General features: G+C 43.5%; 1 protein-coding gene across 1 annotated transcript in view; it reads left to right on the forward strand.

Moving 5' to 3' along the window:
- LOC140537804 (uncharacterized) overlaps positions 1 to 12909 on the forward strand; it is a 36995-nt gene that overhangs the window by 17875 nt on the left and 6211 nt on the right. The window contains exons 15-28 of the mRNA XM_072660057.1: positions 104 to 230; positions 1024 to 1279; positions 1367 to 1416; positions 1712 to 1812; positions 1928 to 2079; positions 2164 to 2302; positions 2748 to 2858; positions 2952 to 3131; positions 3234 to 3473; positions 3678 to 3834; positions 3936 to 4064; positions 4448 to 4595; positions 5549 to 12528; positions 12628 to 12893. Of these exons, the coding sequence (XP_072516158.1) occupies positions 104 to 230; positions 1024 to 1279; positions 1367 to 1416; positions 1712 to 1812; positions 1928 to 2079; positions 2164 to 2302; positions 2748 to 2858; positions 2952 to 3131; positions 3234 to 3473; positions 3678 to 3834; positions 3936 to 4064; positions 4448 to 4595; positions 5549 to 12528; positions 12628 to 12893 (9036 nt within the window). The remainder of the gene's footprint in view (positions 1 to 103; positions 231 to 1023; positions 1280 to 1366; positions 1417 to 1711; positions 1813 to 1927; positions 2080 to 2163; positions 2303 to 2747; positions 2859 to 2951; positions 3132 to 3233; positions 3474 to 3677; positions 3835 to 3935; positions 4065 to 4447; positions 4596 to 5548; positions 12529 to 12627; positions 12894 to 12909) is intronic.

A 12909-nucleotide genomic window follows, 5' to 3' on the forward strand; every position in this document is an offset into this window, starting at 1 on the left:
CAGTACATTAACACTTTACATTCCCTTCTTCTGTAAAGAGACTAGATCTGAGTTTTCCCAAGTAAAAGGAAACAAATTGAACTTGTATTTATTTTTCCTACAGAACTGTATATATGACACCTGTAATTGTGAGAAAACCGAAGACTGCATGTGTGCTGCCCTGTCATCGTATGCTCATGCATGTGCTGCTAAGGGGATACTCATAACTGGCTGGAGAGACATCGCCTGTAGTGAGTGACTTTCCTATCAGATTTAATACGTAAACCGTCACGCCACTTAATAAAACATCAACTCGGCATACCTGCTTTGGAGATAATTATATTGATCTAAGAACAGGTCATTAAGTTAATAAATGCTTTGCCTATGTCAAATATGGTGCCATGTTTGAGGTTATGTATTAAGGACAGGCTTTAAAGTCCAAAAGCAAATATGTGTCCAGAGAAACAGGATCTTAAGAGTAAACACTTAGGATAAATAGCATTTCAATTCAGTTGTGCTTGCAATTGTAGCCAGTGGATATAAAGGCACTTAAAATAACTGCCTTATATTTGTGGAACTGATCAGGATCTGATAAGTTATGGAATTTTGAATTTGAAGGAAATATTCCTGAGAGTTATTTTATTTACATTCTGAAATAACAAATGACATCTTGATTTGGTTAATATAAATATAATATAAACAGTACTTTTATTTCTTAAATTCTTCTTATTAGTTTTTGTATTAATTTTATTTTAATTATCTTATTTCTGTTCAGCTGATCATTTTGAGATGCATTTTAAGTGTGTGAAATGTGCTTTGTAAAACAGATGATTATCATTATTATTATTTTATAATGTAAACAATAATATGAATTAATATAAACAAGAAAATGAACTGTCAACATGTCCAGGGGGCATTCCTGCCTTGCGCCCAATTATCCTGGGTAGGCTCCAGGCCCCCTGTGACCCTTTCCAAGTAGAAGCAGACAAGAAGATGGAATATAGACAAGACACTATTTAACTGCTGTTGTACATCCTCCCACAGAAAACTACACTCTGTCCTGCCCCAGCTCCATGGTCTACTCCTACAACATGACTAGCTGTGGCCGTAGCTGCCGGTCCCTCAGCCAGACAGACTACATTTGCAGCACTCAGTTTGTAGCAGTCGATGGCTGCGGGTGTGCAGAAGGGACGTACCTGAACGAGAAAGATGAGTGTGTGGCCCAAAGCAGCTGCCCGTGTTACGACTCAAACAGAGTGATCCAGCCTGGCGAGACTGTTAGCAGAGAAGGCACCACATGGTAAGGGCTGAGCTTTTGTAAAAGAGTATTGCTGAATTAGCCACAAGCACAAGGAGCAAAGAATAACTTGATGATCTCGTCTTTCAGTATATGCAAGCAAGGCCAACTGAACTGCTTCGGTTCAACGAAAGTGCAAGGTATGGAAGTATAGTAGTTTATATGTCCCTTTTAAAAACTAATTTTCCAAGCATGATCAGAAGAGACTTACAAAATACTATAAATCAATATTACATCTATGGTCTTATACATGTGAATTTAACATATGTTGTCAACTGATTTTGTTGAATAAAAACTGAAACAATAGCATACAGCTTTTCTCATGTTCTCAATAATACTGTAATGAAACTGTTGTATAGCTTCATGTCTTTATTATGTTCTAATCTAATTATAAAGATGCCATTGTAGAATAATTTGTCTTCATTTTCTATCTAGAATGCACTTCCCCAATGACATACCTCAACTGCTCCACTGCTCTTCCCGGAAGCAAGGGCTCAGAATGTGCAAAAAGCTGCAAAACACTCGACATGGCCTGTGTGAGTAACCTGTGTGGCTAAACACTTTTTCTGCAGTTAATATTGACTGTTTTTATAACCTTCATATCTACCATTACATTCTTAAGAACATCACTCTTAACCTGTACCACTACAGATCAGCACAGGATGTGTGTCCGGATGTGTGTGTCCCACTGGCATGGTGTCGGATGACAATGGAGGTTGCATTACTGAAGACCTGTGTCCATGTATCCATAACGGAGCGTCCTACAAACCTGGGGAAACTGTTAAAGCAGACTGCAACACTTGGTTTGTTTTGCTTTTTTCTAATTGGGTTCTAGCATGTTTTCATTCACTGTGTGCCATCTGATGACACAAACTGTGTTTTTGCAGCACTTGTAAGGACAGAAGATGGCAGTGCACCACAAACCAGTGCAGTGGAACCTGCAGCATTTATGGAGATGGCCATTACATTACCTTTGATGAAAAACGATACGTTTTTAATGGGAACTGTGAATACACACTTGCTCAGGTAATGGTTTTATGCCAGCATTTAAAAAAAATGTGAATAGAAATATTAGGATGGTGAATTCCCCAGGAAGAATGTCTAATTCGCTTTGCTATGTATTCAGTCAGCTAAATACACAATGAATAGACAACCTTGAAAAAAAGTAATTCTTTTTTATTCAGTATTTCTAGGTTCATGAATTTTATATATTTGAGAAAAAGTACATCATTGCATATAGTTTATTTTAGGTGTGTGTATGTATTAAGATTTTGAACATAAACATTTCTATTATAAATTGTTATGCTTAAAAATGTAAAATACTGTTGCCTCTAGTTTGGCTTTTCAGTTTTACTTGTAAACTTATCATGTCTGCATTATAATACTTAGTTCTATAATACTTAATACTAATAGTTCTTTCTTCAAAGGCAACACATTTGTTTTAGACTTGAAACCCTTTTGTAATTTACAGGACTTCTGCAGCAGCAGTAACACCAATGGCACATTTAGAGTCATCACCGAAAACGTTCCCTGTGGAACCACTGGCACAACCTGCTCCAAGACTATCAAGCTCTTCCTCGGGGTGAGTAGACTTCATCAGCATGCTCACACATGTACCAGCAGGGATTAAATCATTAGTGTCCGTTCACTTAACAAAAATGTAATTCTTTTGTAGAACAATGAGCTTGTTCTGTCGGACGGAACCTACCAGCTTGTCCAGCGAGATGCAGGTGAAGAAATTCCATTCCAGATCCGCACTATGGGCAACTACTTGGTGATTGAGGCTAAAAACGGTGTGGTCTTTATATGGGACAGGAAAACAAGCATGTACATCAAGCTCACTCCTGACTTTAATGTGAGTTTTAATTCTATATATGTGCTCTATGTACCAGTTTCAGTAGTATTAGTACATTCAAAATCTATATAGATCTGAGAAATTATGCTTCCTTGCTTACAGGGACGCGTGTGTGGTCTGTGTGGAAACTATGATGGTAATGCAAACAATGACTTCACTACAAGGAGCCAAGAAGTTGTTGTCAATGCCCTTGACTTCGGCAACAGCTGGAAGTTCTCCCCTACCTGCCCAGAGGCATTGGTTGTCCAAGAGCCATGTGCTCATAATCCCTATAGGGCGGCATGGTCACAGAGGCAGTGCAGCATTATTAACAGTGCTGTCTTTTCAGCCTGTCATTCAAAGGTATCATCCAAAACAGTTTAGCAAATGTTACTTTTAACTTAAAAACATGTATTTTTGTAGTTTTATATATCAAATGTATCAAGTTAATGGTTTAATTTAAACCAACATATACCGAATTCTATACAGAATATCATATAATGCTGTGGTATGACCACATTAAATTCCTTAAAATGGAGATACAACTTGTGTGACTTTTATTTTAAGGTGGATCCAGCTTCTTTCTATTCGTCTTGTGTGAGCGATGCCTGCGCTTGTGACTCTGGTGGAGACTGTGAATGTTTCTGCACAGCTGTAGCTGCTTACGCAGAAGCCTGTAATGCAGTTGGAGTGTGTATCGCATGGAGAACGCCAAAAATCTGCCGTAAGTTACTACTAGCTATTTCAGTTTAGTCAAAGCCAACAAATAAATGAGAGCAAACACCTAAAAAAGGTTAAAACATTGTTTTTTATTGTATTTTGCAGCTCTGTTCTGTGATTACTACAACCCTCCTGGTGAGTGTGAGTGGCACTATAAACCTTGTGGTGCCCCCTGTATGAAGACCTGCAGGAACCCTAAAGGAACCTGCTCTCTCCAGTTACCAGCATTGGAAGGTAGGAGCTTGCACCTGTAATAACCAGTAGTGTTTCAGTTTCAGATTTGTGACAAGACTTGGAGCATTGTAAGATTCCTGTGTCTTATCTGATATCTCATTTGACAAATCTCATTAAAACATAGACAGACAGATAGCAGTGTTTATATTATGGGATTGTTTGTACCTGCTAACATGATAAGAACAGTCAGAAAATGAGGATTAAAAAGATTATATTGTTTAGCAGATTAATATATCAATTCAGTATATCCATTACATTCAGTGGGAGTATGATATTGCCATTAAAAGATGTGTGAAGTAGTGAATGGCACCATGTCTTGTACCTCTTGGAATGTTCAGTTCATACTCACTTCATGCTTCTTTTCGCTCACTTGATCTTTGCAGGTTGCTATCCTGAATGTCCAGCTGAGCACCCATACTTCGATGAAGATACCATGAAATGTGTGTCACTGGAACAGTGCGGATGCTATGTTGGAATGGAACATTATCAGAATGGGCAGAAGGTCCCTACTACAAAGAACTGTGAGACATGGTATGTCTGACAGTGCCTTCTATCTAGTATCTGATTGAATAGTGATGAACACATTAAAGCTGTGCTGCTGATTACTAACCTTTGGTGCATTTTATTGGAGTTATTGTATGTCCATTCCTCTGCTCACATATACCTGTTGTCTTTATAATAAACATAAAACTATAGTCTGTCTAAAATGTTCATGTTTATTTGAATGCCTTTTTTTATTGCTACTGGAAATTATTGGATTGTTTTTGCAATACCTGCAATACCTTACAGTATTCTTTTTGTCTTGTTTTTCAATGAAGTCGGTGTTCAGCATACGGCGTCACCTGCACCTTTGATGTATACGGTTAGCATTCTGTTGTAATTATTTACCATGTTTTAACTGCTTATTATATTTGTAATCTGGTTGTTACCTGGTTAGCAGCCAAATGACAGGTGTTCTGTACTTGCAGCTTGTACATGTACACATAACAACACCATGTACAAATACGGGGACATCATTTACCACACAACGGATGGACTTGGAGGCTGCATCACAGCTGTTTGTTCTGAAAACGGAACAATTAAGAAGACATTAACACCTTGTGAGACCACAGTTGCCCCCACAACCACAACCACAACCACAACCCAGAAACTGACAACAACACCTGTACCTACCACTGTGTTTGTCTTCACCACACCAGGTAAGTTTCTTAATAAACAAAAGGTTATTCTCCTTGTACGTTTATATAAATCTGCTAATTATGAGGTTTTCTTTAAATGAAAAACAGGGAACACAACAATAGTGTTTCTTTTTTGTCCATATATGGCAAGTGAGCGATACCCCAATGCTACAGACATTAATTTTCCTTTTGCATGTGTGATTTAAAAGTGTCTTAATAAACTGCGTCAGTATTATCCATACACTAAACAGCGACAACTTTTGCCACAGAAACGACAGTATCTTCAGAAACTTCGACGCTGATTAGCACGGCTGCCACAAAGACATCAACGGAGGCACCGGTGAAAACAACCACCCAGCCCTCCACTGTTACCAAATCCACTGAGGTACCATCAACAACAGTCATCCTCACCACCACAACATCAGAAAAATCCACAGAAGCTGAATCTACAACATCCAAACAGGTTCTACCTACAACAGTACCACCTAAAGAGGAGACCACCGTTTCAACAAGTACAGCTGAAACCTCCTCCACCACTGCTGTTGTGGAGACGACCACATCTGCTCAGGCATCCACAGAAACATCTCCAAGCACAGAGTCTACAAAACCTGCCATCACCAGCTCCAAACCTTTTACTTCAACAGAGACAACAGCAAGACCTTCCACAACTGAACAGGTTACCGCTGAAGAAACAACAACCAGTAAGGAAGTTCCAGCCACATCCACCATTCCACCAAAGGTTGAAACATCTCCTCAGACAAGCCTGCCAACTACTACAGCCACAAGTGCTGTTTCAACAGGACCCACCACATCACCAGAAACATCTTCTTCAGAGAGCACAGCTGCACCATCATCAACAACCCCGGCACCAGTGGTAAGCACCACTCAGCCCTCCACTGTTACCAAATCCACTGAGGTACCATCAACAACAGTCATCCTCACCACCACAACATCAGAAAAATCCACAGAAGCTGAATCCACAACATCCAAACAGGTTCTACCTACAACAGTACCACCTAAAGAGGAGACCACCGTTTCAACAAGTACAGCTGAAACCTCCTCCACCACTGCTGTTGTGGAGACGACCACATCTGCTCAGGCATCCACAGAAACATCAACAAGTCTTGCTACATCAAAGACAACACATGAAGTAGTTATAACTGCTTCTACTGTTCCACCAAAATACTCAACAAAACAGCAAGAGGTCCAAACATCTACTGCCACTACTACTACACCATTTACTGAAAGGTCTACTGTTGTTTTTCCTATATCCACTACAATAGAAACATCTATCGCACCGAAGACCCAAACACTTCCAGTCATCACTACGACATTACCAAAAACAAGTCAGGTTTTGACAAAAACGTCCACAGAAGCTGAATCCACAACATCCAAACAGGTTCTACCTACAACAGTACCACCTAAAGAGGAGACCACCGTTTCAACAAGTACAGCTGAAACCTCCTCCACCACTGCTGTTGTGGAGACAACCACATCTGCTCAGGCATCCACAGAAACATCTCCAAGCACAGAGTCTACAAAACCTGCCATCACCAGCTCCAAACCCTTTACTTCAACAGAGACAACAGCAAGACCTTCCACAACTGAACAGGTTACCGCTGAAGAAACAACAACCAGTAAGGAAGTTCCAGCCACATCCACCATTCCACCAAAGGTGGAAACATCTCCTCAGACAAGCCTGCCAACTACTACAGCCACAAGTGCTGTTTCAACAGGACCCACCACATCACCAGAAACATCTTCTTCAGAGAGCACAGCTGCACCATCATCAACAACCCCGGCACCTGTGGTAAGCACCACTAAGCCCTCCACTGTTACCAAATCCACTGAGGTACCATCAACAACAGTCATCCTCACCACCACAACATCAGAAAAATCCACAGGACCTGAATCCACAACATCTAAACAGGTTCTACCTACAACAGTACCACCTAAAGAGGAGACCACCGTTTCAACAAGTACAGCTGAAACCTCCTCAACCACTGCTGTTGTGGAGACGACCACATCTGCTCAGGCATCCACAGAAACATCTCCAAGCACAGAGTCTACAAAACCTGCCATCACCAGCTCCAAACCTTTTACTTCAACAGAGACAACAGCAAGACCTTCCACAACTGAACAGGTTACCGCTGAAGAAACAACAACCAGTAAGGAAGTTCCAGCCACATCCACCATTCCACCAAAGGTGGAAACATCTCCTCAGACAAGCCTGCCAACTACTACAGCCACAAGTGCTGTTTCAACAGGACCCACCACATCACCAGAAACATCTCCTTCAGAGAGCACAGCTGCACCATCATCAACAACCCCGGCACCTGTGGTAAGCACCACTCAGCCCTCCACTGTTACCAAGTCCACTGAGGTACCATCAACAACAGTCATCCTCACCACCACAACATCAGAAAAATCCACAGAAGCTGAATCTACAACATCTAAACAGGTTCTACCTACAACAGTACCACCTAAAGAGGAGACCACCGTTTCAACAAGTACAGCTGAAACCTCCTCCACCACTGCTGTTGTGGAGACAACCACATCTGCTCAGGCATCCACAGAAACATCTCCAAGCACAGAGTCTACAAAACCTGCCATCACCAGCTCCAAACCCTTTACTTCAACAGAGACAACAGCAAGACCTTCCACAACTGAACAGGTTACCGCTGAAGAAACAACAACCAGTAAGGAAGTTCCAGCCACATCCACCATTCCACCAAAGGTGGAAACATCTCCTCAGACAAGCCTGCCAACTACTACAGCCACAAGTGCTGTTTCAACAGGACCCACCACATCACCAGAAACATCTTCTTCAGAGAGCACAGCTGCACCATCATCAACAACCCCGGCACCTGTGGTAAGCACCACTCAGCCCTCCACTGTTACCAAATCCACTGAGGTACCATCAACAACAGTCATCCTCACCACCACAACATCAGAAAAATCCACAGAAGCTGAATCTACAACATCCAAACAGGTTCTACCTACAACAGTACCACCTAAAGAGGAGACCACCGTTTCAACAAGTACAGCTGAAACCTCCTCCACCACTGCTGTTGTGGAGACAACCACATCTGCTCAGGCATCCACAGAAACATCTCCAAGCACAGAGTCTACAAAACCTGCCATCACCAGCTCCAAACCTTTTACTTCAACAGAGACAACAGCAAGACCTTCCACAACTGAACAGGTTACCGCTGAAGAAACAACAACCAGTAAGGAAGTTCCAGCCACATCCACCATTCCACCAAAGGTTGAAACATCTCCTCAGACAAGCCTGCCAACTACTACAGCCACAAGTGCTGTTTCAACAGGACCCACCACATCACCAGAAACATCTCCTTCAGAGAGCACAGCTGCACCATCATCAACAACCCCGGCACCTGTGGTAAGCACCACTCAGCCCTCCACTGTTACCAAATCCACTGAGGTACCATCAACAACAGTCATCCTCACCACCACAACATCAGAAAAATCCACAGAAGCTGAATCTACAACATCCAAACAGGTTCTACCTACAACAGTACCACCTAAAGAGGAGACCACCGTTTCAACAAGTACAGCTGAAACCTCCTCCACCACTGCTATTGTGGAGACAACCACATCTGCTCAGGCATCCACAGAAACATCTCCAAGCACAGAGTCTACAAAACCTGCCATCACCAGCTCCAAACCCTTTACTTCAACAGAGACAACAGCAAGACCTTCCACAACTGAACAGGTTACCGCTGAAGAAACAACAACCAGTAAGGAAGTTCCAGCCACATCCACCATTCCACCAAAGGTTGAAACATCTCCTCAGACAAGCCTGCCAACTACTACAGCCACAAGTGCTGTTTCAACAGGACCCACCACATCACCAGAAACATCTCCTTCAGAGAGCACAGCTGCACCATCATCAACAACCCCGGCACCTGTGGTAAGCACCACTCAGCCCTCCACTGTTACCAAATCCACTGAGGTACCATCAACAACAGTCATCCTCACCACCACAACATCAGAAAAATCCACAGAAGCTGAATCTACAACATCCAAACAGGTTCTACCTACAACAGTACCACCTAAAGAGGAGACCACCGTTTCAACAAGTACAGCTGAAACCTCCTCCACCACTGCTGTTGTGGAGACAACCACATCTGCTCAGGCATCCACAGAAACATCTCCAAGCACAGAGTCTACAAAACCTGCCATCACCAGCTCCAAACCTTTTACTTCAACAGAGACAACAGCAAGACCTTCCACAACTGAACAGGTTACCGCTGAAGAAACAACAACCAGTAAGGAAGTTCCAGCCACATCCACCATTCCACCAAAGGTTGAAACATCTCCTCAGACAAGCCTGCCAACTACTACAGCCACAAGTGCTGTTTCAACAGGACCCACCACATCACCAGAAACATCTCCTTCAGAGAGCACAGCTGCACCATCATCAACAACCCCGGCACCTGTGGTAAGCACCACTCAGCCCTCCACTGTTACCAAATCCACTGAGGTACCATCAACAACAGTCATCCTCACCACCACAACATCAGAAAAATCCACAGAAGCTGAATCTACAACATCCAAACAGGTTCTACCTACAACAGTACCACCTAAAGAGGAGACCACCGTTTCAACAAGTACAGCTGAAACCTCCTCCACCACTGCTGTTGTGGAGACAACCACATCTGCTCAGGCATCCACAGAAACATCTCCAAGCACAGAGTCTACAAAACCTGCCATCACCAGCTCCAAACCTTTTACTTCAACAGAGACAACAGCAAGACCTTCCACAACTGAACAGGTTACCGCTGAAGAAACAACAACCAGTAAGGAAGTTCCAGCCACATCCACCATTCCACCAAAGGTGGAAACATCTCCTCAGACAAGCCTGCCAACTACTACAGCCACAAGTGCTGTTTCAACAGGACCCACCACATCACCAGAAACATCTTCTTCAGAGAGCACAGCTGCACCATCATCAACAACCCCGGCACCTGTGGTAAGCACCACTCAGCCCTCCACTGTTACCAAATCCACTGAGGTACCATCAACAACAGTCATCCTCACCACCACAACATCAGAAAAATCCACAGAAGCTGAATCTACAACATCCAAACAGGTTCTACCTACAACAGTACCACCTAAAGAGGAGACCACCGTTTCAACAAGTACAGCTGAAACCTCCTCCACCACTGCTGTTGTGGAGACAACCACATCTGCTCAGGCATCCACAGAAACATCTCCAAGCACAGAGTCTACAAAACCTGCCATCACCAGCTCCAAACCTTTTACTTCAACAGAGACAACAGCAAGACCTTCCACAACTGAACAGGTTACCGCTGAAGAAACAACAACCAGTAAGGAAGTTCCAGCCACATCCACCATTCCACCAAAGGTGGAAACATCTCCTCAGACAAGCCTGCCAACTACTACAGCCACAAGTGCTGTTTCAACAGGACCCACCACATCACCAGAAACATCTTCTTCAGAGAGCACAGCTGCACCATCATCAACAACCCCGGCACCTGTGGTAAGCACCACTCAGCCCTCCACTGTTACCAAATCCACTGAGGTACCATCAACAACAGTCATCCTCACCACCACAACATCAGAAAAATCCACAGAAGCTGAATCTACAACATCCAAACAGGTTCTACCCACAACAGTACCACCTAAAGAGGAGACCACCGTTTCAACAAGTACAGCTGAAACCTCCTCCACCACTGCTGTTGTGGAGACAACCACATCTGCTCAGGCATCCACAGAAACATCTCCAAGCACAGAGTCTACAAAACCTGCCATCACCAGCTCCAAACCCTTTACTTCAACAGAGACAACAGCAAGACCTTCCACAACTGAACAGGTTACCGCTGAAGAAACAACAACCAGTAAGGAAGTTCCAGCCACATCCACCATTCCACCAAAGGTTGAAACATCTCCTCAGACAAGCCTGCCAACTACTACAGCCACAAGTGCTGTTTCAACAGGACCCACCACATCACCAGAAACATCTCCTTCAGAGAGCACAGCTGCACCATCATCAACAACCCCGGCACCTGTGGTAAGCACCACTCAGCCCTCCACTGTTACCAAATCCACTGAGGTACCATCAACAACAGTCATCCTCACCACCACAACATCAGAAAAATCCACAGAAGCTGAATCTACAACATCCAAACAGGTTCTACCTACAACAGTACCACCTAAAGAGGAGACCACCGTTTCAACAAGTACAGCTGAAACCTCCTCCACCACTGCTGTTGTGGAGACAACCACATCTGCTCAGGCATCCACAGAAACATCTCCAAGCACAGAGTCTACAAAACCTGCCATCACCAGCTCCAAACCTTTTACTTCAACAGAGACAACAGCAAGACCTTCCACAACTGAACAGGTTACCGCTGAAGAAACAACAACCAGTAAGGAAGTTCCAGCCACATCCACCATTCCACCAAAGGTTGAAACATCTCCTCAGACAAGCCTGCCAACTACTACAGCCACAAGTGCTGTTTCAACAGGACCCACCACATCACCAGAAACATCTCCTTCAGAGAGCACAGCTGCACCATCATCAACAACCCCGGCACCTGTGGTAAGCACCACTCAGCCCTCCACTGTTACCAAGTCCACTGAGGTACCATCAACAACAGTCATCCTCACCACCACAACATCAGAAAAATCCACAGAAGCTGAATCTACAACATCCAAACAGGTTCTACCTACAACAGTACCACCTAAAGAGGAGACCACCGTTTCAACAAGTACAGCTGAAACCTCCTCCACCACTGCTGTTGTGGAGACGACCACATCTGCTCAGGCATCCACAGAAACATCTCCAAGCACAGAGTCTACAAAACCTGCCATCACCAGCTCCAAACCGTTTACTTCAACAGAGACAACAGCAAGACCTTCCACAACTGAACAGGTTACCGCTGAAGAAACAACAACCAGTAAGGAAGTTCCAGCCACATCCACCATTCCACCAAAGGTTGAAACATCTCCTCAGACAAGCCTGCCAACTACTACAGCCACAAGTGTTGTTTTAACGGAAACTACCACAGCACCAAAAACAGCACCATTGGAAAAATCTACTACAGTTGAAGTTACTAAATCTACAGCGTTTGCCAGTACCTCTACTGTTTTTAGTACAACCACCACACTGGAGACCTCCTCTACCCCTCTCACCCAAACAATCCCTACTATCACTATCACACTACCTGTGACAACAACGCCTTTAACATCTACTCTCAGTGAATGTTGCGTTGCTAATGGCACACACTTCCAACCAGGTAAGTGTTCCTAAGTGCAAAGTTTACTTTTTTAACACAAAATAAAATTCCTTGATCTATATGTCAAATGTAATTATTTATATTCATTGTAATCCATAGGTGAAATTGTTTATAATGTAACCGATGGCTTTGGTTGGTGCTACACGGCATACTGCTCTGCCACATGTACTATTGAAAAGAAGGGATATCCATGTGCAACAACACCATCCCCTGAAGAAACCACTACCGAGTCTAGTTCTACCTCATCTGAGAGTACTTCAGCCACAAAGCAGCCAACAACATCCGCTCCCACAAGTACTACTAGCACAGCACCAGCATCTACAACTGCAAGTCCAGATTGTACCAGTCTTGACCCACCAAGAAAGGTATTCCCATAGTGTT

The sequence above is a fragment of the Salminus brasiliensis genome, chromosome 17 (genome assembly GCF_030463535.1).
Source record: "Salminus brasiliensis chromosome 17, fSalBra1.hap2, whole genome shotgun sequence".
NCBI classification, from domain to species: domain Eukaryota; kingdom Metazoa; phylum Chordata; class Actinopteri; order Characiformes; family Bryconidae; genus Salminus; species Salminus brasiliensis.